Raw genomic sequence first — 26,303 nt, forward strand, 5'->3', positions numbered from 1 at the left:
ACATGGTCAAAGGTAAAATCATCTACGTTATCACGATCTTGGAGAAAGATCATACCGCTTGATGAACAATCCTCTTCAGATGTTCAAGAAAAAAATGATAACAGTATTCTCGAACAAGCAAAAGAAATCGAAGGTTTCGAAATTCTTGATGAAGAAAATTTAGAAGATTGGTTTCAAAGTGATGCTTGTGAGTCTGGCTTCCAGTATTTGACTAATGAAGACATCGTTATGTTGTTAAATCAAATAGTGATGATAGTAACTGATGCAGAAGATGTAGTAAATGAATGAAATACAATTTCTCATTCTGCTGCTCTGTTGAAACTTTATTAGATTATATGGGAGGATTTGATTACGGGGACATTACTATTTACTGATAAAAAATGAATATTAATCATGAATATAAGCTTATAAAGTATCTCTCTGGCTCTTCCTTACAAACAAATAAAATAAACTGTGTTTTTAAGTTCCACCTTTGAAAATTTGATTTCCGGAAACTTCTGTGTGGACCTTCGATCTCCGGAAACTTCCGGATCACTGTTAGCGAAAATTCCGGAAATCCAGATTTTTTCCGGAGCACAATCAGCCCTGTCTACTAGAAAAATGTTAAACATAGAAGTATAAATTTATTACCTAAGAATTGATCTCTTTTAATTGAATATTTTCTTGCCTATCAATTCAATCTCATGTAGTTAAAACTTTTTACCATTTACTAGAACAAATAATTTCTATGGAACACTTATTGTAGAAACTATACAGACCTTACAAAAATAAAGGAATTTTTCAGCCTCTCTGCATATAATTATTATACACAAGCTGCAATCAGTTACAAGACTAAAAATTTTAAGCAAAATTATTTTAAACATACACATAATGTTTTCGGAAAGACTCTTGAAGAAAACGCAAATCTATTTATTATGGTAAATTCAATTAATAATGATTTGATCTTTCTTCCATACATCATTTAAAGGACAAAAGAAATTTCGTGAATTAAACGTTTTAATAATTTTTATAAACATAGAAATAAAAAAAATTGCATGATTAGAACAAAGTTATTTTTAAAAAAAAACACAAATAATTATATAACGTATCTAAAACAACTCGAATGCAATATTTAAGTAAATTAAAGAAAAGAAGTAAGATTTAAATCTTAATTCATTATAAGACTGAATCTTTAAATTTTGGAGTGCAATATTTTTTCATTCAATCACGAACTAAGCAAATAAAAGCATTTGAAACATGGAAAATACAATTAGTGTAGGATTTGAAACAACCGGCAAGATAAAAATATCTTAGGCTTATTAGATACATTAACCAAAAGTTCTAAGAAATCTAAAAATGTAGGATACAATATAATCTTTTACTTTGATTGGCGTCTTGTGATTAGTTTCTTCAGAGATATAAAATTTCATAACATTAAATAAATGAAAAATAATTTTAACCCCGGCGTCAATTCCAAACTAAAAACTGAACCGTCTTGCAGTCTAATCAATTCAATAGCAGACTCAACTTGCCTCTCCCCTGCGCACCAGTTGCCACCAGTTTCCTTTCCTTAAAATGTATTACTTAATGAATTCTGTATCCACATGCAGGCTTTTTTATACTATTGCAAGTACAAATTTACAGACAATTCTTACTGGGACAAATAAAATCAATGCAATTGCATTGCACCAATCATCGTCTAATTCTTTCCCCTTATGCAGTAAACGCAATTGCGAAAATATATTCAGCGAATCGGATGTGGTTGCTGTTGTTGTTAATTTACGTCGCACTAGAGCTGCACAATGGGCTATTGGCGACGGTCTGGGAAACATCCCGGAGGATGATCCGAAGACATGCCATCACAATTTTGATCCTCTGCGGAGGGGATGGCACCCCCGCTTCGGTAGCCCGACGACCTGCGCGTGAAGTCGAGCACTTTACGGTAGCACAGTTTAACGAGGACCAATACCGCACGCTCTCGGTCCCTACGCAGACTGACCGCATCACTGACCACAGTCAGTGATGCTTGACTTCGGTGATCTGCTGGGAACCGTGTCTTAACTATCAGTCCACTGCGGGACCGAATCGGATGCAGAATATATTCTAGTTGTATCCTAAGGAATACGTGTGTGATCCGATCTCACTAGAGGAAAAAAGAGAAGTGGAAATGCCTTAAGGGAGCGTTGACGTTGGCCTGCAAACTTTAAATGTTATAGGCAATAAACTTACATCAGATCCACTAAGAACAGTGACCTAGTTTTGTGACCAGTAACAAAAAGTCGGTGGCTAAATTTTAAATTCTCACTACTATTAACCCCCGCACTAATAATAAAGTTCAGCAGTTTAAATTAAAACTGCAAGGCTCAATACATTTGTGTGCTTTTTCGGCTACCTTCCTATGATACCACTATGACTAGGTGGCGCAACGGTAGCATGTCTGACTCCAGATCAGAAGGTTGCGTGTTCAAATCACGTCCGGGTCACCAATTGAGGGAGAGGAACCCTCTCACATTAAGTTGAAGACAACTATGACATAAATCAAACAACATTTATTACTAACTGAAACATAACAAGATAAAAACAGAAACGTAGAATTAAGTATGTGTGTGCACGGAGCAAAGTTCGAAGCTTCTTAAATACTGGGGGAAAAGACAAGGTTGCCGATCCTGTGTCAATATTAAGGGGATATATAGGACCATATTGTAATACTGAATATTTACTTCGAATTTAATAATTTCAACGCTCTTCAACATGTGGTGTAACTACCAGTACGAAAATTAAACATCAATTCACTAATATATATAAAGCATGCTAACTTGATTCTATCATGAGGTACCTTTTGATAGATGACGGTTGGTATGGTCGATAACTCCGCCCCCACAAACACCTATTATAGTTACATTGTAACCTATAGGACCACATTGTGTACCCCCAAATAAGCCTATAATTATTTCCTCTGGTGGAGTACACTAGTACCCGGTAATATAATACGTGGTTTAATATGAATAATAAAGGTCAATATTAGAGTGAGATATAGGACCATATTTATATGCAGAATATTGACATCGAATTTCCTCATTTTAATGCTATTCAACACACTATTATATATACACATACATTGTAACCTATCGGGCCACGTTGTGTGCCTCCTAATAATCCTATAATTGTTTTCTCTGGTTTTGGTACACTAGTACCCTCTAATATGATATTTGAATATTATGGGCCAATATTAAGGGGAGATATAGGGACATGTTGTAATCCACTGTATTTTGTTTGAAGCTTGACCCCACTATCTTTACATCGGTGCTTTAAACCACTGTCATTTGATCAATTTTTACGGTCCACTCCCTTTTGTTTAAAACTTAGTACCCGGGAGTATAATACGCGGTCCAATTTGAATAGTCAATATTAGAGGGAGATATGGGACCATATATTTATACAGAATATTGACTTCGAATTTCCTCATTTAAACGCTATTCACATTATTATATATATATATATATATATATATATGCATTGTAACCTATAGGACCACATTGAATAACCCCCTAATAAGCCTATAATTATTTTCTCCGGTGGGGAACATTAGTAATTGGCAATATAATATGTTTTCCAATTTGAATATTATAGGTCAATATTAGAGGCCGATCAAGACAAATTCAGGTTTTATGTATTTATAAATTAAAGCAAGATATAAAACAACAAAAAAATGTTATGATAAAATAAAAAAAAATTTGGTGGCGACAAACAATTGAATTCAGTGTTTTTTTTGTTAAAAGTCACTGATTACCTGATTTATTGTTATTTGAAAATTTGTCCGTCTCTGGGATTTGAACCCAGGACCCCTCCCTCCAGCAGCGAACTTGCTTGTTTGTTGGACTACCTTCCAGTCCACGGTGATACGCGAAGCCTACCACAGTTTCGCTTCAAAAGCTCTCTCATCTCATCTTCGCAATATACCTTTGAGGGCCCACTGAGACCCCCCTAATTGGCCTACAAAAATTCTCTTCGGCAACCTTGTTTGGACCATAGACCCTTATTTAGGGTCCGATTTTAAAATTATACCTTGATATTAAAGGGAGCTGGGGGTCTTGAAATTTGAACCTTTCTCGAGCCATTTTATTTTTTTATTCTTTTTTTTTATTGATACATTACGCTTTCTTTGCTGGATTTCACACACCGAAAACACCCCATGCATGCTAGAATATCCAAAATGTTACAAAAGAAGTCGAAAAAGAGCAAATAAACTGATTTTCCATTTTTTTCCATTTTCCCGAAAAAAAATTATTTCCTACCTGCAGGACCCTCCAGAATATCGAAAAACACAAAAAAAAATATAATTTAAAATAAACAGAAAAAAAAAGAAAATTTTTTGAAAATTGTCCGTCCCTGGGAATCGAACCCAGGACCCCTCCCTCCAGCAGTGTTCGAAGTTGTTTGAACTTAGAAAAATTCTGAATTTCTTTGTACTTAGAAAAATTATGAAGTGTTTTGTACTTGGAAATATTTTCATGCTGTTTGAACTTTGAAAAATTTTGAACTTGTTTGAACTTGGAAATATTTTGAGGCAATTTAGACTTAGCAATATTTTCTAACTGTTTTGACTTTGAAAAATTATGAAGTTTTTTAGACTTAGAAATATTTTGAAGTAGTTTAGACTTAGTAATATTTACAAACTTTTTTAACTTTGTATGTATATTTATAATAGTGTCTTTATTAGCGTTAAAAATGAGGAAATTCGATATCAATATTCTGTCTTACAACAAGACCCTATATTTCCTCTTAATATTGACCCATAATATTCGTATTGGAAAGGATATTAAATTTCCGGTTACTAGTGTTCCCTACCAGAGGATATAATTATAGGCCTAATGGGGGGGGGACCACATTACGACCCTATACGTTACTATGTATGTATATATATATATAATAGTGTCTTTACTGGGGTTAAAATGAGGAAATTCGAAGTCAATATTCTGTTTTGCAACATGGCTCTACATTTTATCTTAATATAGACCTATAATATTCATATTGGACCAGGTATTATATGACAGGATGCTAGTTTTCCCTACCAGAGGAAGATTGACTTTGAATTTCTTCATTTTAACGCTATTCAACGCACTGTTATACATGCATACTAAACTGTAGGACCACAAGGTGTATACCCCCTAATAGGCCTATTATTATTTCCTCTGGTAGGGTACACGGGTAATAAAATGCGTGGTCCAATTTGAATATTATAGGTCACTATTAGAGGGAGATGTAGGACCCTATTTTTATGCAGAATATTGACTTTGAATTTCCTCATTTTAACGCTATTCAACACATTATTATATAAATATATTAATTGTAACCTATAGGACCAAATTGTGTACTCCCTTATATGTCTATAATTATTACCTCTGGTAGGGAACACACTTAAAAACAGTCACATAAAGCTGTATATAGTATCACGTGATCATTAAGATTTTACATAGAACCTTAAGAGTGCGTTTGGCCAGGGGACTGTATAAATCAGCGTGGAGGGAATTATTCATTTGACAAAAAGGAGTGAAAAAAACCTGCTTACGTAGTATTTGAGCAGCCGTAAAAATGAAAATTTAAAGTGAAAATATATCACTTTTACGACAGAAAGAACGCAATTATTTGTGTATATTTAATGAAGCGATTCTATTTAAAGCGATGAAGCAATGAATCTTCATAAACTCAATAAGTTTTGTATGCTTTGGGACATCTGCTTCACTTTTACTTTCCTCGTTCGAGACACCATAAATTTGATGAAAAGTCGAAGCATTTCTTCATTCTAAGCTTTGACCCGGAAACCACCTGGGGGCCCCCACTCATTCCTTTCTACGATGATTTTCACAATCGCGTACCTACTATTTTCTTCCGTTACAGGCCGATTCTCTTACGATGTATGGAATGACGTATGTATGCACACTTTTTTAATCTATTCTAAAATTCCGAAATAAGAACGGTCACTTAATGTAATAAATGATGATTAAAAATGTTTTCTTCCAATCTCTCTTTTTTTTTTGTCGAAAATGCCCCACTTGTACCCTTTATTATTGTTTTTGATAAATATGGATCAATATTCAATAATATTCTGAAAATTACTTTATTTCGCGTTTGAAATTTTTCTTTATTTTATGATACGAACCTACCTGTCGTATTTTTCTAAATGTTTCAACAAACAAAAACAAAAAAATTTTTTTTAGTGGCAGCGAAGAAAACGGCTACGTGTTTTAGAAAGGATTCTGAAGCTATTTTCGAACCGATGGCGTGTTCTGGGAAGTAAAAGCGGCTAGTACACAATGACATGAATGTCGGTCCCGATGTGGGGGATCCTAAACAATCTCTTGACCCTTCAATTGGCGGAATTGCTTTTTCTTTACACTATTATAATTGAAAAATGTTTCGATTCGTTAAGATTTGAAAACTCTATAATTTGCATCACTTTTTCTATCAAATTTGCAGTGTATTTTGTAGTAATAAATATCAAACCAATTATCCTGGTGACATCAAAGATAAAAACTAAGTACAGTGACTAAATGACAATCAGAAAACGAATATTCGAAGCCTTCATTTGTGAATATCGCTTCTAAAAGAAGAATATCAATAAACAACTTACGTTTTCACATTTTTGTTCACCTGCGCGCATGCAGAATTTATGTCTGGAAGTGATTTTAAAAGTGAAAATTTCGATCAAATTAATTAGGAAAACACTAAAGTTATTACATACTATCTATACATTAATATGTAAGGAGATTGCGAACAATATTTACAAATGTGATGGGGGGAAAAAAGCATTATTTGAACATTAGTAGTTTGTTTGTTTTTTCTAATTTTGAATTTTTATCTGTTTTGATTTTTTTAAATTTTTTCTTTGATTTCTTGCTAATCTTCTCCTGTTTTTCTAAGATCTGTATTTTGGCAAAATTTCTCCCTTTTTATAGTCATGCTGTTTCGAATATGTGACGAGTTGCAATAAAATTTTTAATTGCTGTTATTTTTTAATTTCTTTTATTCTATTGCGACTATGGAATAGCTTCTGAAGAATCTTTTCTGGCAGTTGATATAATTCTTGAAAATGATTTCTGGAAAGAGTTTTAACCAATGATGGGATTCAAAACATTTAATCGCTTCCCTTACCCTTTTTTTTTGGGGGGGATGCACAAAATCAATGTATTTTTTTATTTCATTCATAAATACAAGGAGCTAAAACAAAACATGATGCACAAGTTCTAAGTTGAAATTTCAATTTTTTTATGCGTAAATAAAAACCATTTTATTGACCATCCGTTTACTATCCAGATTTATCTCGAGACAATGAAGTCTTTGTATAGGTTACACTGCATTACTTTCTCTCCAGAACGCCATTATTTTTTTTTTTTACTCTTTTTTTAATGTAAAATCAACAACCATCGTATGTATACAATAGCACAAAACACGTCTCACACATAGCTAAATTCCCTAACAAATAGTGGCAAACATAGTTAATAGTAGATTATTATTTGTTTCGCTTCCGGTCGCATAAAAACGTGATAAAACAAAAGGTATTAACGTATTCTACTATGCCCGAGTTTATTCGGGATAGTAAACATTTGCAACCTATACATATCCGAGTTAACTCGGGATAATGCGGGAAACGGTTAAGATATCGAATTATGTTTTCTATCTATTTCATACGGAAAACACTTGAGTTCTGTGTTCTCCCTCATTGAATGTATTCAAATATTTTATAACTAAAAGTTTCCTCTAAAGATCCATCATTAGTCTGGAGCATTTTCAAAAGCTTTAATTGTTCGTCAAATCAAATTATTCTTTTTTCTTTCATTAAATGAAAAATTTCTTTTTTGTAATGCTTTGGATAACATAGGGGATCCATTATGATGTTTCGGGAAGATTTCACTCTCTAGGTTTGCGTTTCCGCATTTTTCGTTTGATTTGAAGAGATTCATCTTCAACTGCCAATCCAAAAAACATTTTAATCATTCCATTTTCTAGTGCTGCTCTGAGATCAGATTATTGTTTGATAGATGAAGCTTTATCAATACGAGATTTAAATAAATTATTAACTACTCCAATTGAATAATCTAAAACAACTGAAGGCAATGTTTTAAACGATGCCAAACGGAAAATGACTCAAAATTCAAACACAGACAACGCTACCAGATTTAGTTTTAAATAACAGGTTGTCGAAACCTAAGCTACTTAAAGTCTACAATTTCAAAAATGGATTTAGAATCCTGCTTTCACAATTCAAAAAATCCGACAAAGATGAAAGGGGAGATTTCTAAATCTTCCACTTTAATAAAAATCACTGAAACTGGACTTGCTGGAGATGATTGAAACTTCATCAACAATAAGGCACATTTTTAAATCTTTCCCTGTATTTTAACCATATATTTCATTTTTTATTGAGTTGATAATAAAGTTCACATTTTTTTAATTTTAAGGAAGCTATAAAAGCTGTTTAAGATTATTCGATTGAAAACATACACGAATCTTACAATTTATATTTCCTAAAACAAAATGTGCAATTTGTGATGATTTGATCGTATTTTCCTCAACATTCTTCCCTCTCAATTTATATTTGTTCTTAGCGTGGATAAGGATCAAACACTTTACTGTGCAATAACTCTCGGGGAAAACCGTATTGACACACTATTCATTCGTCAAAATTTAGTAACCCTCAAAATGGCGAAGAGAAATTTATGTAAACCGTTCTTCCCACTTGATATTTATTTCATTTTCGCAAATATTTCTAGAGCAAATTTTAAAGTGTAATTTTTTTCCGTAGGTGCCTTGCCAAGAGTTTTACCAACCAGAAAACTGCGATTTTGATAAGTATTAATACATTATATTGACTCATTTGCAATAATCAACTATGGATCTAAAATTTTCGACGTGATAAATATTTTATGTTCCACAAAATTAAATTAATACTTTTTTTTTAATTATATAGTAGATAGATAAACTTAATAGATAAACTTGATCTCATAAAAGTTATTCAGGATATTAAAAAAATCCTTATAATTCCGATGAATTGTTATTTAAAAGTGAATGTATGTCTAACATTTATTTAATTAAGCATATTTCGCTCATGGGCTGCAATAGTGGCACAACCCGAAAAACACGCCCTTTGGACTAAGAACAGGTGTAAATATGAAAATGCACATTCTTTCGGCAGCAATACTTGCAAAACTCATAATTCAACTTGAAGATAATCTTCGTTTAAGCAAACGAAAGCATTTCTTATGCATTTTGCTTATCAATGCCCACTTATCTCAAAACTTTTGAGTTGTGCCGCTATTGCAGCCCATGAGCGATTTGTTTAATTTGCAAGTAGTTCTTCTTCTACTAAATTTTATAGAATTTATTACTTTCCTCTGAAAATGAGTGTTTAGAATTACAGATGCTTGGAAATAAAGACCCTACTTAAATACAAACATACTTTGAAGAATTTTATGGGGCAGATGTTAAAATTAAACAACGAAAAATGCAGTTCATATGCTTTGTAATGAAAAGGTCACATTTTGATTTGATTTCATTTACAAAATTCAAAAGCTCTTGCATTATTAATTTTTAAAAAAAATTGCATTATTAAATTTAAGCAACTTATTATCATCCTTTGGAAACTTCGTAAATAAATGCTAAAATATTTAGGAAAGTAAAATAATGATAAGCATAAAATAATAATTTTTTTAAAAGATTCATGTGGAAAAAAACGTCCTGAATAACTTTTGTTTCAAAGATCGGATTTTCACGCACCCACTACCAATATCAACGTTTCAAAGAGTATATAATATCAAACAATAGGAGAATAAAGTTGTGGGGAGAGAGTCAAAATTCATCTGTGAAAATGCATCCCACCATAGAATCGACTTAACATGTCTTATATACCAGTGAATTGGAATCGTATTTTTGTAGGGGTAGACACACTACAGTACTTCCCCCCCCCACCAGAATTATAGCTGTGCTGGAAATCGATGAATAGGATACCACTAATTGATTCACTGCTGTTTTGTGAAAAGCCCGGAGAGCTGTATTAAGATCACCGTACTTATTTTGAGTGCCGATCGCGAAAGCTGTACATACTTTCTGGGATGTCTATCCCCCATCGATGACAGCCCCTGCACACCACTTTTTGATAGGACTTCCATCACATCACATTATTTGGGGGAGGCGGGAAATCATCCGAGTGAAATAATAATAAGATTGAGTGTACATGTCAACTCTATGAAAAATTTAGAAATACTAGAATTTCAGTGAAAAACTATCAGATATTTCAGTTGACATTTAAAGAAAATGACATTTGATATACTCAAGGGTGGGAGATGATTTCTGAGCCAAAAATTCTTACAATAAAAATACTATTCATTAACTATTATTTTAAATGGTATGTTTTCTTTCCATAGACTACTTAAGGTGACGGTGGATGATTTTGACCGTTGTGCTCCCGCACTTCTTCCTCTTGATTTCAGGAATTATTTCCTGGGTGCAGCCGGCAGAAGAGACACCTACAAAGAGAACAAGAGAGCCTACAGACGGTAAGTCTTTCTCAACCAATCTATATCCGCCTGAAGAAGAACTAGGTTGAGTTGCTTTGGGTGACTTTAAATTATATATTTATTTCAATAAATTATAAGGAGGATTCTCACCAAAAACGACAATTGACTGCCACAGAGTGGCTCAGGAGATACAGCGTTCGACTTCCAATGAGGAGGATCTGGTTCGATTCCCAGTAATGGCTGGTCGATGCTCGGGTTCGCGCCGACCGTAGTGCTGGCTAACCCATGGAGGTTTTCGTGGTTTTCCTCTACGTGTAACGCAAACGCGGGTTAGTTCCATCAAAAAGTCCTCAACGAAGGCAAATTTATCTCCATACTAGATCCAGGAATTCCCTTGTCTTCTGGATAGCGTTCAGAATGACAATACTAAGACGTTGAACATAGGGAGTCGAAAATCTTAAATGGGGTCGGCTGTTCAACAAGAGGAATCTAACCCCTTGCTGAACAGCTGCATCTAACACTGAGGACATGAAGTCAGCACTGTGATCGGCGGTAGGTACAGATATTCGGATTTAGGTTATAGTATGTTCGATCATTATGTGGAACAGATGAATGGCCCAGTAAAAGTGTCGGAATATCGATGATATCCTAAATGGCAGCTCAGCAATGGTAATGTTTGTACACATCATCTTTAATAAATCCCCAAAAATTTTTCAGTTCCGGAGAATATGCTGGCCCATTCCAGTGGAGTCTGGGTACTCCAAAGTGCTTCTCTAGAACACTCTCTGGGTCCTTTGGGATCGTCTTCCACATCCACATCGTGGTTTATTCACACCTGTTGTGCAGCAGCTCCTTTGACCCATTTCCTTGGGTTGGTTTGGAATACAGCGAATGTCTTCTCAATGTTTTCAAATTTGTTTGTCGACTGATATATTTCCAACACTGTCTTCACAATCCTCAACACTTTATTCTTGATGGTTGGTGCACTTTGACCTTCAGCATATGTATAAACTTCCTTTCAGCCGCAATCGAGCTGTTACGCCTCGCAAGTTGGCCTTCATAAGTGATCAGGCAAACTGCATCATGATGTTGTCAGTTGCAAATGGCCGACAACCACAACCCATTCCAATCATGACCTGTGTGGTCAACCACGAAGTTTGGCGAAACCGTTCAGAGGTTATGACGGTTTTATTTCAATACTTGTCTACTTGTGAAACACTTTTTACATTCGACTATTTTGAGGTCACCTGAATAGTTCTTCACCGCTTCCCTGACTGAACTCCCGAATTAACTCGGGTACGTATGTATTGCAACTATTTATTATCCCCCCCCCCCCAAAAAAAAAAACGGTTGTAGCAGAATGCGTCAGTGCGTTTTGGTTTATCACGTTTTTAATCGGCCGGAACCCAAAAAATAAAAAATAGTAATCTGCTATGATTGCAAGTTCACAAAGTTTTGTTTGTTGAGTTTTTCTGTTAGATTGTGGGACTGCACATGTGTTTTGTACGATTGTATATACGATGGTTGCTGAATTGACATAGAAAAAAAGAGTCAAAAGAAATAGCGTGTCACTTCCCTGGCGTTTGGAAAGTATCCCTTTGCGTTGTCCCTTGTTTTAAAAACTTTCTTACAAAAACTAATATTTAACTTTTTTCATTTGTCCGAGATAATTGGGGAGAATAAACCTGATGGTCAATTAAATGTTTTTTACTCATAACAAATTAAAATGTCAAGTTAAAACGTGTGCATTATGTTTTGTTTTAGTTCCTTGTATTTATGAATAAAATAAAAAAGTTGGTTGATTTTCAGCATTTTTTTTTCAAACGGTTAAAATATTAACAAGAATGTCTTGTCATGAGCCTCTTGCTTTCAAAGATTCATTTATAAAATTCTTCTCTTTCTTACCTGAACTTTTAAATCACTTTTTTTTAATTTTGGAATCCAATATCAAGTAACCCGTTCAAAAAGGGGGTGATACTTGTGATTGTTCTTTGCTGACAAGGGTGAATGAGAGACACTGTATACGAATAACACTAAAATATCTTTATTTATTTATTTTTAAACTTTCTTTAAAATATGAAAATGTAGGAAAAAATGACCCCTGGAAAAAAATTCAACATTTGAATGTGTTTTTTCCTTCTGTCTAGCGTAGAATACAGATAATTCCCAAAGTATTGAGGAACGTGTATCGAAATCAACTGAAAACTAGAGTTTTGGGAGAGGAAGTGGACTTTCCTATTGGGTTATCACCGGTTGCACTTCAAAAACTGGCACATCCTGAGGGTGAATTGGCCACTATTTCCGGTATGTATTTTAAAATTAAATCCTTTTACAAGAGACAGTTTTTTAAAGAATTTCTTTTTAATTCTGTTGAAATTTTCAGGATATGTTCTTTATGTAAAACTATTAGGCACATGGTTTTTTTTTATTTGAGATGAAAAATTAAAATGGGGGGTCTGAACTGAAAATCCTCAGAAAACCACATCCATTTACTTGTAGCAATAAATCGTATGAAATGAATGATCTAAGGCGATGACCGTCATCTGTTTAGAGTTAAGAAGAAGAAAATGCGTATGCCTTAAAACAAACATTAAATTTGGAAAAATCTTGGAGACAAAATTCAGAATCAAACTTTCCATTATTTCGTTTTTTTTCTTTTTTTCGTTCTAAAAAGTAAGTTTTGGGTCGGTTGAAAATTATTAGAGTGATTTCATGAAAATTCCATAGCGAAAAGTGACGTAGCTTCTTTGAATAGTCTAAGCTACAGTTCGTTCACCAGGAGTTGGCACTTGGCTCCATCCTCATCACGTGGTATCCGACTCTGTGGTCAGTTAGCGGGTGGGTGAACACTTTAATCATTTGCGTAGGGCCGAGAGTGCGCTGTATCGGTTTTTGTTAAACTGTTCTACCGTAAAATGCACGGGCTACCAAAGCAGGGAAGCCATCCCCTCTGCAGAGGATCGAAATTGCGAATTGGGCTTTTATTTAGGAGATTTTTCATACACTTCCCATTTGTAGTTATTTTTAACGTAATGCATTACAATGTTAACAGATTGATACAGGAGCGTAAACAAGTGCAAAAAGTCGCGTGAAAGCAATAAAGCCTGTATATAGTTATCACCTGATAATTAAGATTAGAATCTTAGAGTGCGTGTCATAATTTGACTGTCTTTCTTCGATCTGTGTTTTTCATTTCAGCTCTGTCTGATGTGAAAACTGTGATGATCTTGAGCAGTTATTCGACGACATCCATAGAAGAGGTTGCGATGAAAGCGCGGGGGACGAGAATCCAGCTCTGGATGCAAACCTACATATTTCAGAACCGAAGTCTGACGGAAGAGATTGTGAGGAGGGCTGATCGGAGCCATTTCAAGGCCATTGTGCTCACCGCTGACTCCAACATTCAGGGAACACTCACCTGCCATGCTAGGAGGTTCCAAATACCAGATCACATCAAGTATTTCATCTCTCTTTTCTCAGTTCAAATATTCATGTGAGAGGTCGAACCATTCATATTTTGTCAATAGGTCGAATCACTGTGTGAGTCCTTAAGACTAGTTAGAAGGCCTGGTGAAATTGGGTCCCGCAGTGGACTGATCGATAGGACACGGTCCCCAGCAGATCACCGAAGTCAAGCATCACTGGCTGCGGTCAGTGTGCGGGTGGGTGACCACTTGGATCAGTCTGCGTTGGGACGGAGGGTGTGTGGCATGGGTCCTTGTTAAACTATTCTACCGTTAAGTGCTCGACTTTGCGTGCAGGGCTACCGAAGCGGGGGTGTCATCCCCTCTGCAGATTATCATCCTCAGGGATGTTTCCCAAACCGTCGCCAATAGCCCATTGTGCAGCTCTAGTGCGACGTAAATGAACAACAACTCTCTCTGTGTTCCATGTCCTTCCTTCTGTGTGAATGTAACCCACCCTATAAATAGGTTTGTGGTTGTATGACGTGGGCAACGCCACCCCACCACCGTGACCCATTTGCCCACTGGGTCACGACGAGAGAGTAGCGTTACCCAGTGGAAAATAAGGCCGAGTGCCATTTAAAAAAAAAAAAATATTTATCGCTTTTTAATTTCTCTCAGTTCCTTCCAGCATTCATAAAGGTTTTGATGTTTCCTGTTCTCTGTAGTGTAATTTTGATGTTTAGTTCTTTCAAGTTGTAAGACTTACGAAAGCGTTTCTTCTCTTAAATATTAATTTGAGATCCATGAATAACTTTGCATAACATATTCCTATAAGTTTATAATTACAGGTACAATGTTCTCAAAGAAAACAGACTACCCTTCATAAGTTTTGATCTAATGATCGGATCTTCACACTCTAAGACCTAATCTTAGTAGCTGAAATCGGTAACCTCATACGTGTCGATTAATTAATGCAGACGATAGTTAAAGTTAATTTTAAAGAATGTAATTTTATATGGTAAATTACAAAATTTAAGCGAAATTGATCGAATAGTTCCTGACATCGAATTTGAAAAAAAAAAGTCGTATATTTAAAATTCGATTTTTCAGGTGTTCGAAATCGGCCGAACTACTATTCGGCCGATTTCGCTCAAATTTTGTATTTTGCCGTATAAAATTAAATTCTTTAAAATGAAGTAAGAAATGGCATACCTTACAATTCAAAACCTTTTCGACTACGATTAAATATAATAATAAAAAATAATAAATATTTACTAAAGGTTTTTCCCGTGGAATTATTATTATCGAATAACCAAAGTTTATAATTGTGCGCAAATTGTTTTTCATTAGCTTAAAAAGTTTTCGAGACAGTGCGAAATACCCAAAAAGTAAAATGAACACGAAAGGGTCCCAACTTCGGTCAGCCCTCCTGATAGAACTATGGGGGTCCTATTTCCCAGATTGCGGGCACCCCCTACATCTTAGGGGGGCAGGAATCCGTTGAAAAACACGTATGTTTGCTCAGAGAGCGTACGATTTTGTATCTGATTTCGTAACTTATAAATACCAACTGCAGTAATTAGTTAACATATTTAAGGCCCTTGAAAAACTAAGATTGAATCCTAAAACGTGAAGATGCGATCAAAAGTTATTCAGGGTGTGGGCCCTGCACAATAATAGTTTTCCAAGTGAAAGAAACAAAAGTTTATAAGGATTGATATATTTTCTAACTTTCCGCTCAAGAGACAAAAAAACGTTTTTCACCAAAATGAACTATTTTACAGAATACATGAAAGACATATTTTATTTTTCTCCTATTAATGCAGAAAAAGGAACATTTCCCCTTCTTACAATCTGATTCTTTTTTTCTTTAATGTTCATGAAGCAAACGTGAGAAAGAACATTGTTATTTTCTTTCAAATAAAATGCCTGCTATTTTTAAAAAAAATCCGTGTTTTTCCATTTTAGAAGAATGTGTAGATCAATCTCTTCATGGCACAATCAATATTCTGTGTAATCTATTAAACGTCTAAAGATTTCATTTCATTTGTTTTGTTTTTTCTTTCTATTTAATATAACTGCCGCCACAGACGAGATATCTCTTGTTTTTCTCGTTTTACGTTGTTGTTGTTGATTGCAACTTATATATACTAGTGATTGTATTTTTGTAGTGGTAGGCACGCTACAAAAGTGTTAAATTATTAATCTATCTGCTAATGTGAATTGCCGTTAAAACTGATTTTTGTTTTATCTATATTGTTTTATAGGATTCTGAAATTTTTGTTTTTCCTCACGAGGACTTGAGACTCCTTCATTTCCGAACTAAAATAGGATCAAAATGAAACGTTACTTCATTAAAAATCTATATCAATGAGTGAAAAAATTATATAAAACGAGCCAAGTCTTTACAATAAAAAAGAATAAACAGGAAATTATAGGGATGCTCATCAAAATCAGATAGGCAATGAACGGCCACGGGCCAACTAAAAAAATTGTCTACAATTTTTTCGTCGATAATGTGTACAATTCATAGCCACATTATTAGACTCACTCTAAGATTTTATTAAAATCTTAATTATCAGGTTATACTATAGAGCTTAATTGTCTTTACGCGGCTGAAACCGGTTTACACTTGTTTACGTTAGTGTTTCAATGGGCTAACATTATAAAGCAATACGTTAAAAATAAATACAAATAGGAAGTCTATAGGAAGTCTATAAAAAATCTCCTGAATAACAACCCGTTACATGTATGTCTAAATATAAAAGTATTGCCTATAAACTCGTGCAAATCATGTCATTATTAAAACACTACAGTGCGTCTCATCATTTAATCTAATTATTACAATATAATACCTATATATATTCTATATTTGATATATCGCGTAATTTATCCAATCGTCGAATTTATATTATATATCGTTTAATTTAAGCAATTAATACAGGAACGTAAACAAGTGCAAACTGCGTAAAAGCAATAAAGCTGTATAGAGTATCACCCGATAATTAAGATTTTACATAGAATCTTAGAGTGCGTCTCATGATTTGGACAGGGACTGTATTTTGTTATTATTTCTCTAAATAAAGATGGAATTATCTTGAAGTTTTTATAATTTTCTGAAAATTACTTTATTCCAAACCTCTGTTTCTTAAAATTTCCATTTTAGAAGCAAAATAAACCTCATAGCATGTTGAGATGCTTTTACTTCAATAGAAATGTTTAACAATATTTAAAAAAAATAATTTTCAATCGTTTCTAATTTTCAATTTTGGAAAAGTGGCTTTGTGTTTTTAAAAATAAAAAAAAAGGTCACTGTGAAAAAAATGCTGCAACTGCCCAGCGGCAAAATGTTGCCCTATGACCTGAAAGCTTTAAAAAAAAATGTAAATAATTTTTCAGATTGGTAAATCTGGGTCCTGAGTATGAAGATATCGTTTCAGCAGCAGCGACATTCGACGACATCCGGTGGTTGAAGACGATCACCAGACTACCCATCGTCGTCAAAGGAATATTATCAGGTTTTGTTTCTATTTTCTTATACACTCCACGAGACTTCACTCTTTTAAGATTCTGTGTAAGATCTTAATCATCAGGTGATAACTATATACAGCTTTGGTGTTTTTGCGCGATTTGCACTTGCTTACAATCGTGCATCAATGGCTTAACATTGTCATGCAATACGTTAAAAATAAATACAAATAAGAAGTATATAAAAAATCTGCTGAATAAGAACCCCATCTCAGAACCATTTCTCTAGACTGGCAGAGACGTAGTTTGACGAAACGGGTATTCGAAAACTGCCCTCTCACAGTTCCATAGAACACCTTTTTAGGGAGGAATTCGAGTGCAGATTTAAGTTAGCCAGTCAAAATCCTCCCTGCAAGAAGCTGTGATGGAAGTCCAATAAAGAACTGGTGAAAAAGTGTTCGCTGTCATGGATGCAAAAGGGGGGAGACCCACATCCTGTTAATGTGTGTCTCAGGATGTCCTTACTTTTGGCAAGATAGTGTACCTATCTTAGTACATTGGGGGACTGATACACAACCATTCAACATTTGTGCAAAGTATATACATGGATCAGTGGTAACGCATGAAAGTCGAAATGATCAGTCTACTATAACACTAGATAGTATCCCAAATAGCAAAGTAAGATTTATTTTCACTCAGCAAAAACCTTTTAATGTAAACCTAAAAAGTTTTTTTTATGCTGTTTACGTGTAAGCCTTCTCACCTTGAAACGAGATCCGTGACCCTCTGCTCTATTCTACGCACATTACCCTCATCCGAAACCTTGGAATACAACCTTCTCTGTAAAAACCTTACATCGAGGTTGACTTGGGGTTTTCGAGTGTGAAAAATTGCTTTCATCGTCTCAAGGGGAATGCAATCTTAAATCTGGGTCATTAGAAGGTTTCTTCTCGTAAAGTCTTGTTATGCTCAACTAAAATCCACCTTGTCTTGAAATTTTAATGGACAACTGGATCCTATCGCTAGTGTGACGTCACCTAAAACGTCATGAGTGACCACTACTTTTTTAAAAAAGCTTTAAAGAAATATTTTTTTAATCCTTTTCGAATGAAAGGTTTGTAACTGCACTATTTTTGCTTCATTGAAAAAAGGTTTTTAGTGCGAACATCTTCGTGACACTCGAAAGAAAATTCCGACGCAAGGTTATATGCTTTCTGGGTATAGTAGTCGATGCGTTGAACTACTATAATGCGACTACAATATTACTAAGGTATTATTGAATTCGAGAAATGAAACGCCGACTCTGTAGTGACTTAGCATCTCTCTCTTATTTCCCCCCCCCCCTTACTTCATTGTTTTTCATCATTCAAAGTTTTTTTTTGTTCATAATTTATCATAGTTTTTAGAGAAAAAAAATAACTGAAATAGTAACTAGCCCCGCTACTATTTATTTCTGTAGTACATTCATGAACTTTTTTTTGTGAAATGTAGGAGAAGATGCAAGAAGTGCAGTGCAGGCAGGAGCTTCCGCTATTTTGGTATCTAACCACGGGGCGAGACAACTAGATTCTGATCCAGCTACTGTATGATTTGCTTCTTTATTTATTTTTTAATCTACAGATGATTGCTATATTGCAAACGTCGCAGGGAATGAAAAGATAAAGCGCGAAATAAAGAAGGTCATTGCGAAAAATAATTTCTTAAAAAAAGGTTAATAAAAAGACTACTTAGTTAGTGAGTTGGATCACCTAAAAAAAAAAAACAATTTTATTTTCAAGCTATTCATAATCCCTCAGAATAAGTTCGCAATCCAGGAAATAGGGTGCCAACAGTTTAATGGATAAAGCCACCCTCTTGTTTTAAAAAACTTTTTTTGGACAATGTAACCAAAAAAAATAAAATTTTAAAAAATTCTCCCAAATTATAAAAATCAATCACTCATTAAAAAAAAATAATTTTAATAATTTTTTATTATTTTAATTTTTTTTTATTGATAACGAGCACAAGATTTCGAATTGTCAAAGGTAAAAGAAAATTGTAATGTTTTAATATTTATGATGTTAGATGACCAGAATTTGAATAAAATGGGTAGAACATTAAAAATCATTTTTTGCTAAAAGTTTCTTTCTAATTATGTTGCAAACCAAAGTAAACTTTTATTCAACTCCCTGATGACCTCCTCTTGATCGAGTTAAATAGTCGAAGTGTATAAGCAAACGCACAGTTTTGTAGTGGCACAACGTCACTTACATATATCCGAAAGTTATACCCATACAATTTAGCAATCCATTGTTTTTGAGATCGTTTTAGATAATCAGTTGTCTGATGTTAGATTTTTGATGAAGTATCATTATTGATGTTAAACTCATTTTTTTTAGCATCTTCTGAATCAGTTTCCATCGCTTTAAGCTGAACTAAAAATAAAGAAAAATTTTAAAATCTAAACGCTGATAAATGTTAAGTTTTATATTAGTTACTCTAAATCGCATCACTTTATTGCTTTAGAGTTTTGAAGAAATATCCGTGGAAATTATGTTTCTTCTCATCTAATACGGAGCGACCCTTTTATTTAAAGGTGCCAAGTGATACTATTTCATCAAAAGTGTGTTAAGTACTAAAAAAAAAATAGAAAGAGAACGCAAATCAAAAAATTGTAGAATAATCATAAAACATGATGGTTTTTGATGGAAATTCATGATGGTTACCATCATATTCATGTTGGTCCATCAAAGAAAAACCATCATAAATTTTGTCTTGGGTACCACTACAAAAATGAAATTCTAATTCACTACTTATGTTAAATCCGTTCTATTTTAAGATACCTTTTCGTAGATGAAGGTTGACATTGTCTATAGCAGTGGTTACCAACTGGCGACCCGCGAACTAAATTATATTAGTTGTCATTTTTGCGGACAATTTTCGTAAAAAAACTATATGGTTTTAAAATACTTTTCTTTCGTTTAAAAAAAACTCCTTAATTCTTCGTTTCTGCGAAATTTAACATAATAACGACGCAAAAAAATTTATTTCTCAGGTTTTGCTTCCGAGAAAATATTTATTCAAATACATCGCGCATGTTGCTTAAAAATCTACTTCTAATTTTAATTTGTAATTCAATACGTTTGTTTTGTACAACTTGATAGAAATCTGACAGTAATATTTGATGTTCCTTCAAACATAAAAGAGTCCTGTATAAAATTTTGATAAAGTTGCAGCCCGCCATTTGACTGGAGTTTTTAATTAGCCTCATGTAAGTTGGAAACCCCTGGTCTACAGCTTCTCTCTCCACAAATGTAACCCTTACTCCGCTTTAGAGAATGTCTCTTAAAAGGATGAGACAAACCTTTCATCTACTTAAGCAAGTTCAGCTGAAGAATCTGAATTTTTCTGTCCATCATTTCAACGCTTTGGGGATTACGCAATGGGGTTTGCACTATGCTCATTTGAAAACATTTCTTTTTTTCAACATTTGAAACTTTATAAACTGACTTTTCTCTGTATTTTTAAATTAATTCTCTCTATGCAAGTGAACACTGAGGTGTGTGTTTCAGATTGATGTGGTGTCGAATGTAGTGGATGCGTTGAAGGTATTCTATCCACCCAGAGAAGTCTACATGGACGGGGGTATTCGTAGTGGAGTAGATGCATTCAAGGCTATAGCAAGTGGAGCCAGAATGGTGTTCTTCGGAAGGCCGACCATCTGGGGACTCACCATCAACGTAATTATTCAATTTTGAATCTTTCATGGAAACAGAAATATCTCCAATCACGAAATCAAAAATTGGTACTCATCCATGTGTTGGGGATACCGAATGGTCACCCATATTGCGCCACGTAAGCGATAAAAATGAATTTTAATATCGTGATGTATAATGAAAAAAAATACCGATTTTTAAATAGTATCCGAATATTTCTTTGTTTCATCTAACTCATGAATGTTATTTTTGGTGGTCTATATTACCCATACCGAAACAAAATGTATGAACTGTCACTATAAGCTGTCACTATGTATCGTTATCAATAATATTCCCAATTTGACGTGCCATGTTATCGATTTAGACCAGGATAGTATCGTATCCATAATGATGACGATATTATCGTATTCCATATGCATTGTTATCATCAAAAATCGCAATGTTATCGTATAAAATATACTTATGTCTATTATGGGTAGTCTTTGTTAAGCAGAATCAGGCGTTATTCCTAGATGTCGGCTTCTTTAAAAAGACTCAACAATGCTTTGACGAGTTTTGTACATTCCTCATGTAAACAGTAAATACGAACCCCTGCATTATGCCGAGAAATTAATTAGAGCTGTTAATTGGTCTTTTTTTTCATGATTGGTTATAGTGCAGTTATGTTATATATAGTCCCTGGCCATATTATGAGACGCACTCCAAGATTTTATATAAAATTATAATTATCAGTAATGATACTCTATACAGCTTCAGTGTTTTTGCGAGGATGAAACCGGTTTGCATTTGCTTACGCTCCTGCATCAATGGGTTAACATGGGTAATGCAATACGTTTAAAATAAATACAAATAGGATGTGCATAAAAAAATCTCCCGAATAAAAGCCCGTATGTTTGACTACAAAAGTATTACCTATAAACTCGTGCGGAACAATGTCATTATTAAAACACGCCTCATCATTGGATCTATCTTATACTATAATACGAGGAATGGTTGCCAAGTCGAAAATCGCCCCAGAATTAATAAACTCCTGTAAACTTGGGGGTCTGGGGTTTTTGGCCATGAGGAATCGATTGGCGCCGGTTTTTAAGCGCTACGGTCGAGCAGTTCGGAGTTACAGATAGGATATTTTCAAACTTTATTAGTTCGCCATAATGGCTATAGATGGCAGCACTTAAATTTTCTTTGTCTATTGCCTAATAAGTTTCAAGCGGTAACGTGCTGCCATCTATAGCCAATATGGCGAACTAATAAAGTTTGATGACCACACGATTATTTTTAAATCACAAAATTAAGGTAAAACAAATATAAAAGAAAAAAATAAGGATAACTTTGATATTTTTACTAAATTTTCTTTTGAAAAAGTACGATTCTAATTCCACTGCTTTTTATTAAGGGAAATTTGTTAATGAAATTTTGAATTTAGCGCTCGTTCGTTAACTAAAAAGATTCGTTCTTTTTGATTCGTTCAAAATTCCAATTTCCAAATATTCGAATTTCCAAAAAAGCATTTAAGGAACTGATTTCGATTTCAAATCACCGTCAACAAAGTCCGACATTTCAACATTCATCAGATTTCAAGCTACATTTTCAACATGCAGAACGCACCTCTACATGAAATTCTTCAAGGAGCCGGAATTTTGGAACAACAAGCGATCAACTCAATTCTACCCGCAAATGGACAACTAGAAGATACCGTCATTGTCAGAATGCTTCTCCATTACGCCGAACAAATTGAAAATTTAAATCTTCGAGTTAGCTTCGATACCTGTTTTCTCCGAGCGGGGCTCGGTCACCCGCTGGTTATTATAATATGCTAATTTAATGCTTGATATAATAAATATTCTATATTATTTATATAATATATCATTCAATTTATCCAATCGTCATTATATATCGTCTCATTTAACCCATGGATACAGGAACGTAAACAAGTGCAAACAGCCTCGTAAGAACTATAAAGCTGTATAGAGTGTATCACCTGATCATTAAGATTATTACATAGAATCTTATTGTGCGTCGAATAATTTTGCCATGGACTGCATTTTGTATTTTATTATGTTTTTTGGACAATTTCTTTTTGTCAAGTTTCCAACAATAGTAACCATTTCATAAATGAATTGTTAATTCTTCATTAAATAAAAGTATAATTCTTTCCGTTTTTTTCGCGAAATTTAACAGAGAACTGAGGGAGATTTCTAAGATTGACACAATCCGCACTTCATTCGATACGTCAAAGCTCCATTCTTTTTTCAAAAAAGAACATCCTATTATTGTATTTCAGGGTTCTGAAGGCGTAAAGCAAGTACTGAATCTAGTGAAAAGTGAATTCAACGACACAATGCTCTTATCAGGTAAGGCTAAAGGAATTCGTTTTGTTTTAGGAATTTTCTGTAAATAGAGACTGAAGTTATTCTTCTTCTAATTACTTTACTTGTCAGTACATCAAATGAATAACTATATTATTTTGGTTTAACCCTTTTATCAGGGGGTTCCAAATTCCAAGCATTAAAAAGTACCTACACTATCTTGCCAAATGTATTCAGACACCCATTGGTATGGAGCGTCCTGTGAGACATATTAATAGGATGTGCCCCCCCCCTTTTGCAGTCATGACACGAACACTTTTCCACCAGTTTTTGATTGGACTTTCAGCTGTGCTTGCAGAGGGAGGATTTTGACTGGCTAACGTAAATCTGCACTCTAATGCGTCCTAAAGGTGTTCTGTGGAAGGCCAGTCCAGTTCCTGAACACCTATTTCGTCTGTGCGACCCGCAGTGGGACTGATCGTTAAGACACGGTTCCGAGCAGATAGCCGAAGTCAAGCATCACCGGTCAGTGTGCGGGTGGGTGACCCCTTGGATCAGTCTGCGTCCTCGTTAAACTGTTCTACCGTAAAGTGCTCGACTTCGCGTGCAGATCGTCGGACTACCGAAGCCATCCCCTCTGCAGAGGATCAAAATTGTGATGGCATGTCTTCGGATCATCCTCAGGGATGTTTCGAAAAACCGTCGCCAATAGCCCATTGTGCAGTCAATGAGCTACAACTATTTTGTCTGTGCAAGCCTCGATGCGTGAATGCTGGAAGAGGCCCAAAATATTGCCATAAGAGTTGAGAGAGCAGCATTGCTCACAACTAATGGACACAGGTCAAACCACATAAAACAACTCTATTCTGTTTCCACCACCCTAACAACCGGATGTCCAGATGAGTACCTTATTGAGATTTCGGGTCGCTACATATCCTTTGAATCGATACCGCGAGGGAGAATCATGTGATCACGGCCCAAATGAGGTTAAACTAGGCCAATAAAATTGTTAGAGAAAAAAATAATAATCTCAGGTTGCGACATTCTTCAATGTTGAAGGATATCTATGTTTCTCTGATTCTATTTTTGACAAGGACTCTAAAACAGTATATAAAGTGGAGTGATCTGGGAACTTTTCAATATTAAGTTTTTGTTTAAGAAAAAAAGGCATTTCAAAAGAGTAAAAAATTAATCTCGATTGAGTGAAAACAGCAAAAGAAGAAAAAGAATGCTCTGATATTTCCATTTTGTACTTCAAGAGGAGACCTCCCACACATGCGACCTATGACGTCATCGCCAGTTATCAGCAAAATGGCGGTATTAAAGTTGAGCAAAGTTTATCGACACAAGTTAGAAAATGCAGAACTGTATCGCGCATCGAATTTATGGAATTCCTTCTCGCCCATCTCTTTTACTAAACTTAGATTTATTATTTGGTTATGTGTTTCATTTTAACCGTGATGTATTTTTGTTTTGTGTTCCTGGCCACTTCGATGCATAAGTAGTTTTTTTATGTTCCACGTGGCTTTGTGTTAAAGTCTCCGTGTAAATGTAGAGTGAGAGAGTTTCAATCTTTGCGAAAGAATTTAGAATGCGTCACTTAAGAGAATGGATAATTGACGAGCTTGGCTTACTCGAAAGGGAATGGAAAGAACAGTTGCTAGCGTAAACAAATGCCACGCTTCAACAATCCAATCAGGATCGAGATACCCACCCTACGTCACTTGCAAGGTATTCCCTTTAGCATCAAGGTAAGTGAGTTCGAATTCTCCAAAGTTATCAGACCAGTCAGGAGGGGATTCTAAGCAAGCATTTCCAGAATGTCATTAGAATCGTGACATCTTTGAATGTAGCTAACCGTGAGGTCATAATGGATGTTCATCCGAAGACACCTCTCTTGGTGCTTCTTTGACTGAGTGAAATGCCTTCAAGAACCATTCCATTTTACTATGGATGGACCACCCATCACTCACGGGACGATGAGGCTATCGATAAGAGAGCCCCAAAAGACCGATCCTGAAAACATTAACAATTAGTCTGTCATTTTGCAAAATAATGGCGATTGTTTGCAAAGACTCGTGTTATTTCATGCGTGAGTACTTTTTTAAGTGACCTGACAAAAAACCTTCAAAATAACAGTTATTCAGAAGTCTTACTATCATGATATCTATGTAGCATAAAACTTTTAACTTAAAAACAGTGACGCAATTTCTTTTTCGAGTTGGCAATAAGTAACTAAAAATAGGAAGCGATTGGGAAAAATATGAAACACAAGACAACATGAATGAAAAATACGTCCCCTCATTAAAATCTACTAAAAACAACATTATTATCGTTCAGGCATGTCATTTCAATAACAATAACTATAAAACAGCTATTGACGAGCCTATCAAAGTGATATTTTTGACAATTATTAGAAACATATAATTAAGGCGTGTAAGTTAATTTAGATAAATAAAACTTCCATACTAGAGAAGCACTCTAGACGCGTGTATATTGACATTTCTGACAACGCATTCTATATATATATATATATATGTATTGTGCAATCAATGAATATAATTAGGAAAACAACCATTATTTTATTAAATTTAACGTCCCCCAGTATATTTTAATGTCTTAAATCTCTATTTTTTTTATTGTTCCAGGATATGCTCAACCATCTGACATAAGAAGAAACAGTTTAATACCAATGTACAGAAGTCATTGCACTCGGGGATATGTAAACGAACAATAAAAAAAATTCAAATGAACAGATATGTCTCTTAATTCATCTAATTTATTTAAGGTTCCAATCTTTTTTTATTTTTACCACCAACAGAAACAAACTTTTCTTTTTTTATGGTGTATATAACCGAACCTTAAAAATCCGTATTTAAAAATTAAACTAAAGCTCTGCAATGGAGCGAAGTTTGTAATTCTATGGAAAGT

The 26,303-nt window shown here is 34.5% G+C and overlaps 2 protein-coding genes across 4 annotated transcripts in view; one reads left to right on the forward strand and one right to left on the reverse strand.

Annotated features, from left to right (window-relative positions):
- LOC107456785 (putative fatty acyl-CoA reductase CG5065) overlaps positions 1–1,558 on the reverse strand; it is a 65,040-nt gene extending 63,482 nt beyond the window's left edge. Inside the window, exon 1 of one of the 3 annotated variants that reach the window (XM_043051087.3) lies at positions 1,362–1,558. The gene's annotated coding sequence lies outside the window, so the exon portion shown is untranslated. The remainder of the gene's footprint in view (positions 1–1,361) is intronic. The other 2 variants (XM_043051088.2, XM_071185583.2) reach the window with 2 other exon arrangements.
- Positions 1,559–5,722: 4,164 nt separating this feature from the next.
- On the forward strand, positions 5,723–26,129 carry LOC110281909 (uncharacterized). The gene is made up of 10 exons (XM_021145932.4): positions 5,723–5,906; positions 8,783–8,829; positions 10,401–10,532; positions 12,646–12,797; positions 13,692–13,950; positions 17,300–17,418; positions 18,860–18,951; positions 20,920–21,087; positions 23,348–23,417; positions 26,021–26,129. Exons 1-10 carry the CDS (start codon positions 5,835–5,837, stop codon positions 26,107–26,109), a joined length of 1,200 nt encoding a protein of 399 aa, XP_021001591.3. The 5' UTR covers positions 5,723–5,834; the 3' UTR covers positions 26,110–26,129.
- The last annotated feature ends 174 nt before the right edge of the window (positions 26,130–26,303 follow it).

The sequence above is a fragment of the Parasteatoda tepidariorum genome, chromosome 5 (genome assembly GCF_982258835.1).
Source record: "Parasteatoda tepidariorum strain Cologne lab strain chromosome 5, Ptep-v5.0, whole genome shotgun sequence".
NCBI classification, from domain to species: Eukaryota; Metazoa; Arthropoda; class Arachnida; order Araneae; family Theridiidae; genus Parasteatoda; species Parasteatoda tepidariorum.

Excerpts from the sequence above, each read along its gene's own strand:
- LOC110281909 (XM_021145932.4), top strand. The coding sequence starts at position 5,835 with ATGATTTTCACAATCGCGTACCTACTATTTTCTTCCGTTACAGGCCGA. Across the intron at positions 13,951-17,299 it reads CAAATACCAGATCACATCAA|ATTGGTAAATCTGGGTCCTG; the intron begins GTATTTCATCTC and ends ATAATTTTTCAG. Across the intron at positions 21,088-23,347 it reads TCTGGGGACTCACCATCAAC|GGTTCTGAAGGCGTAAAGCA; the intron begins GTAATTATTCAA and ends ATTGTATTTCAG.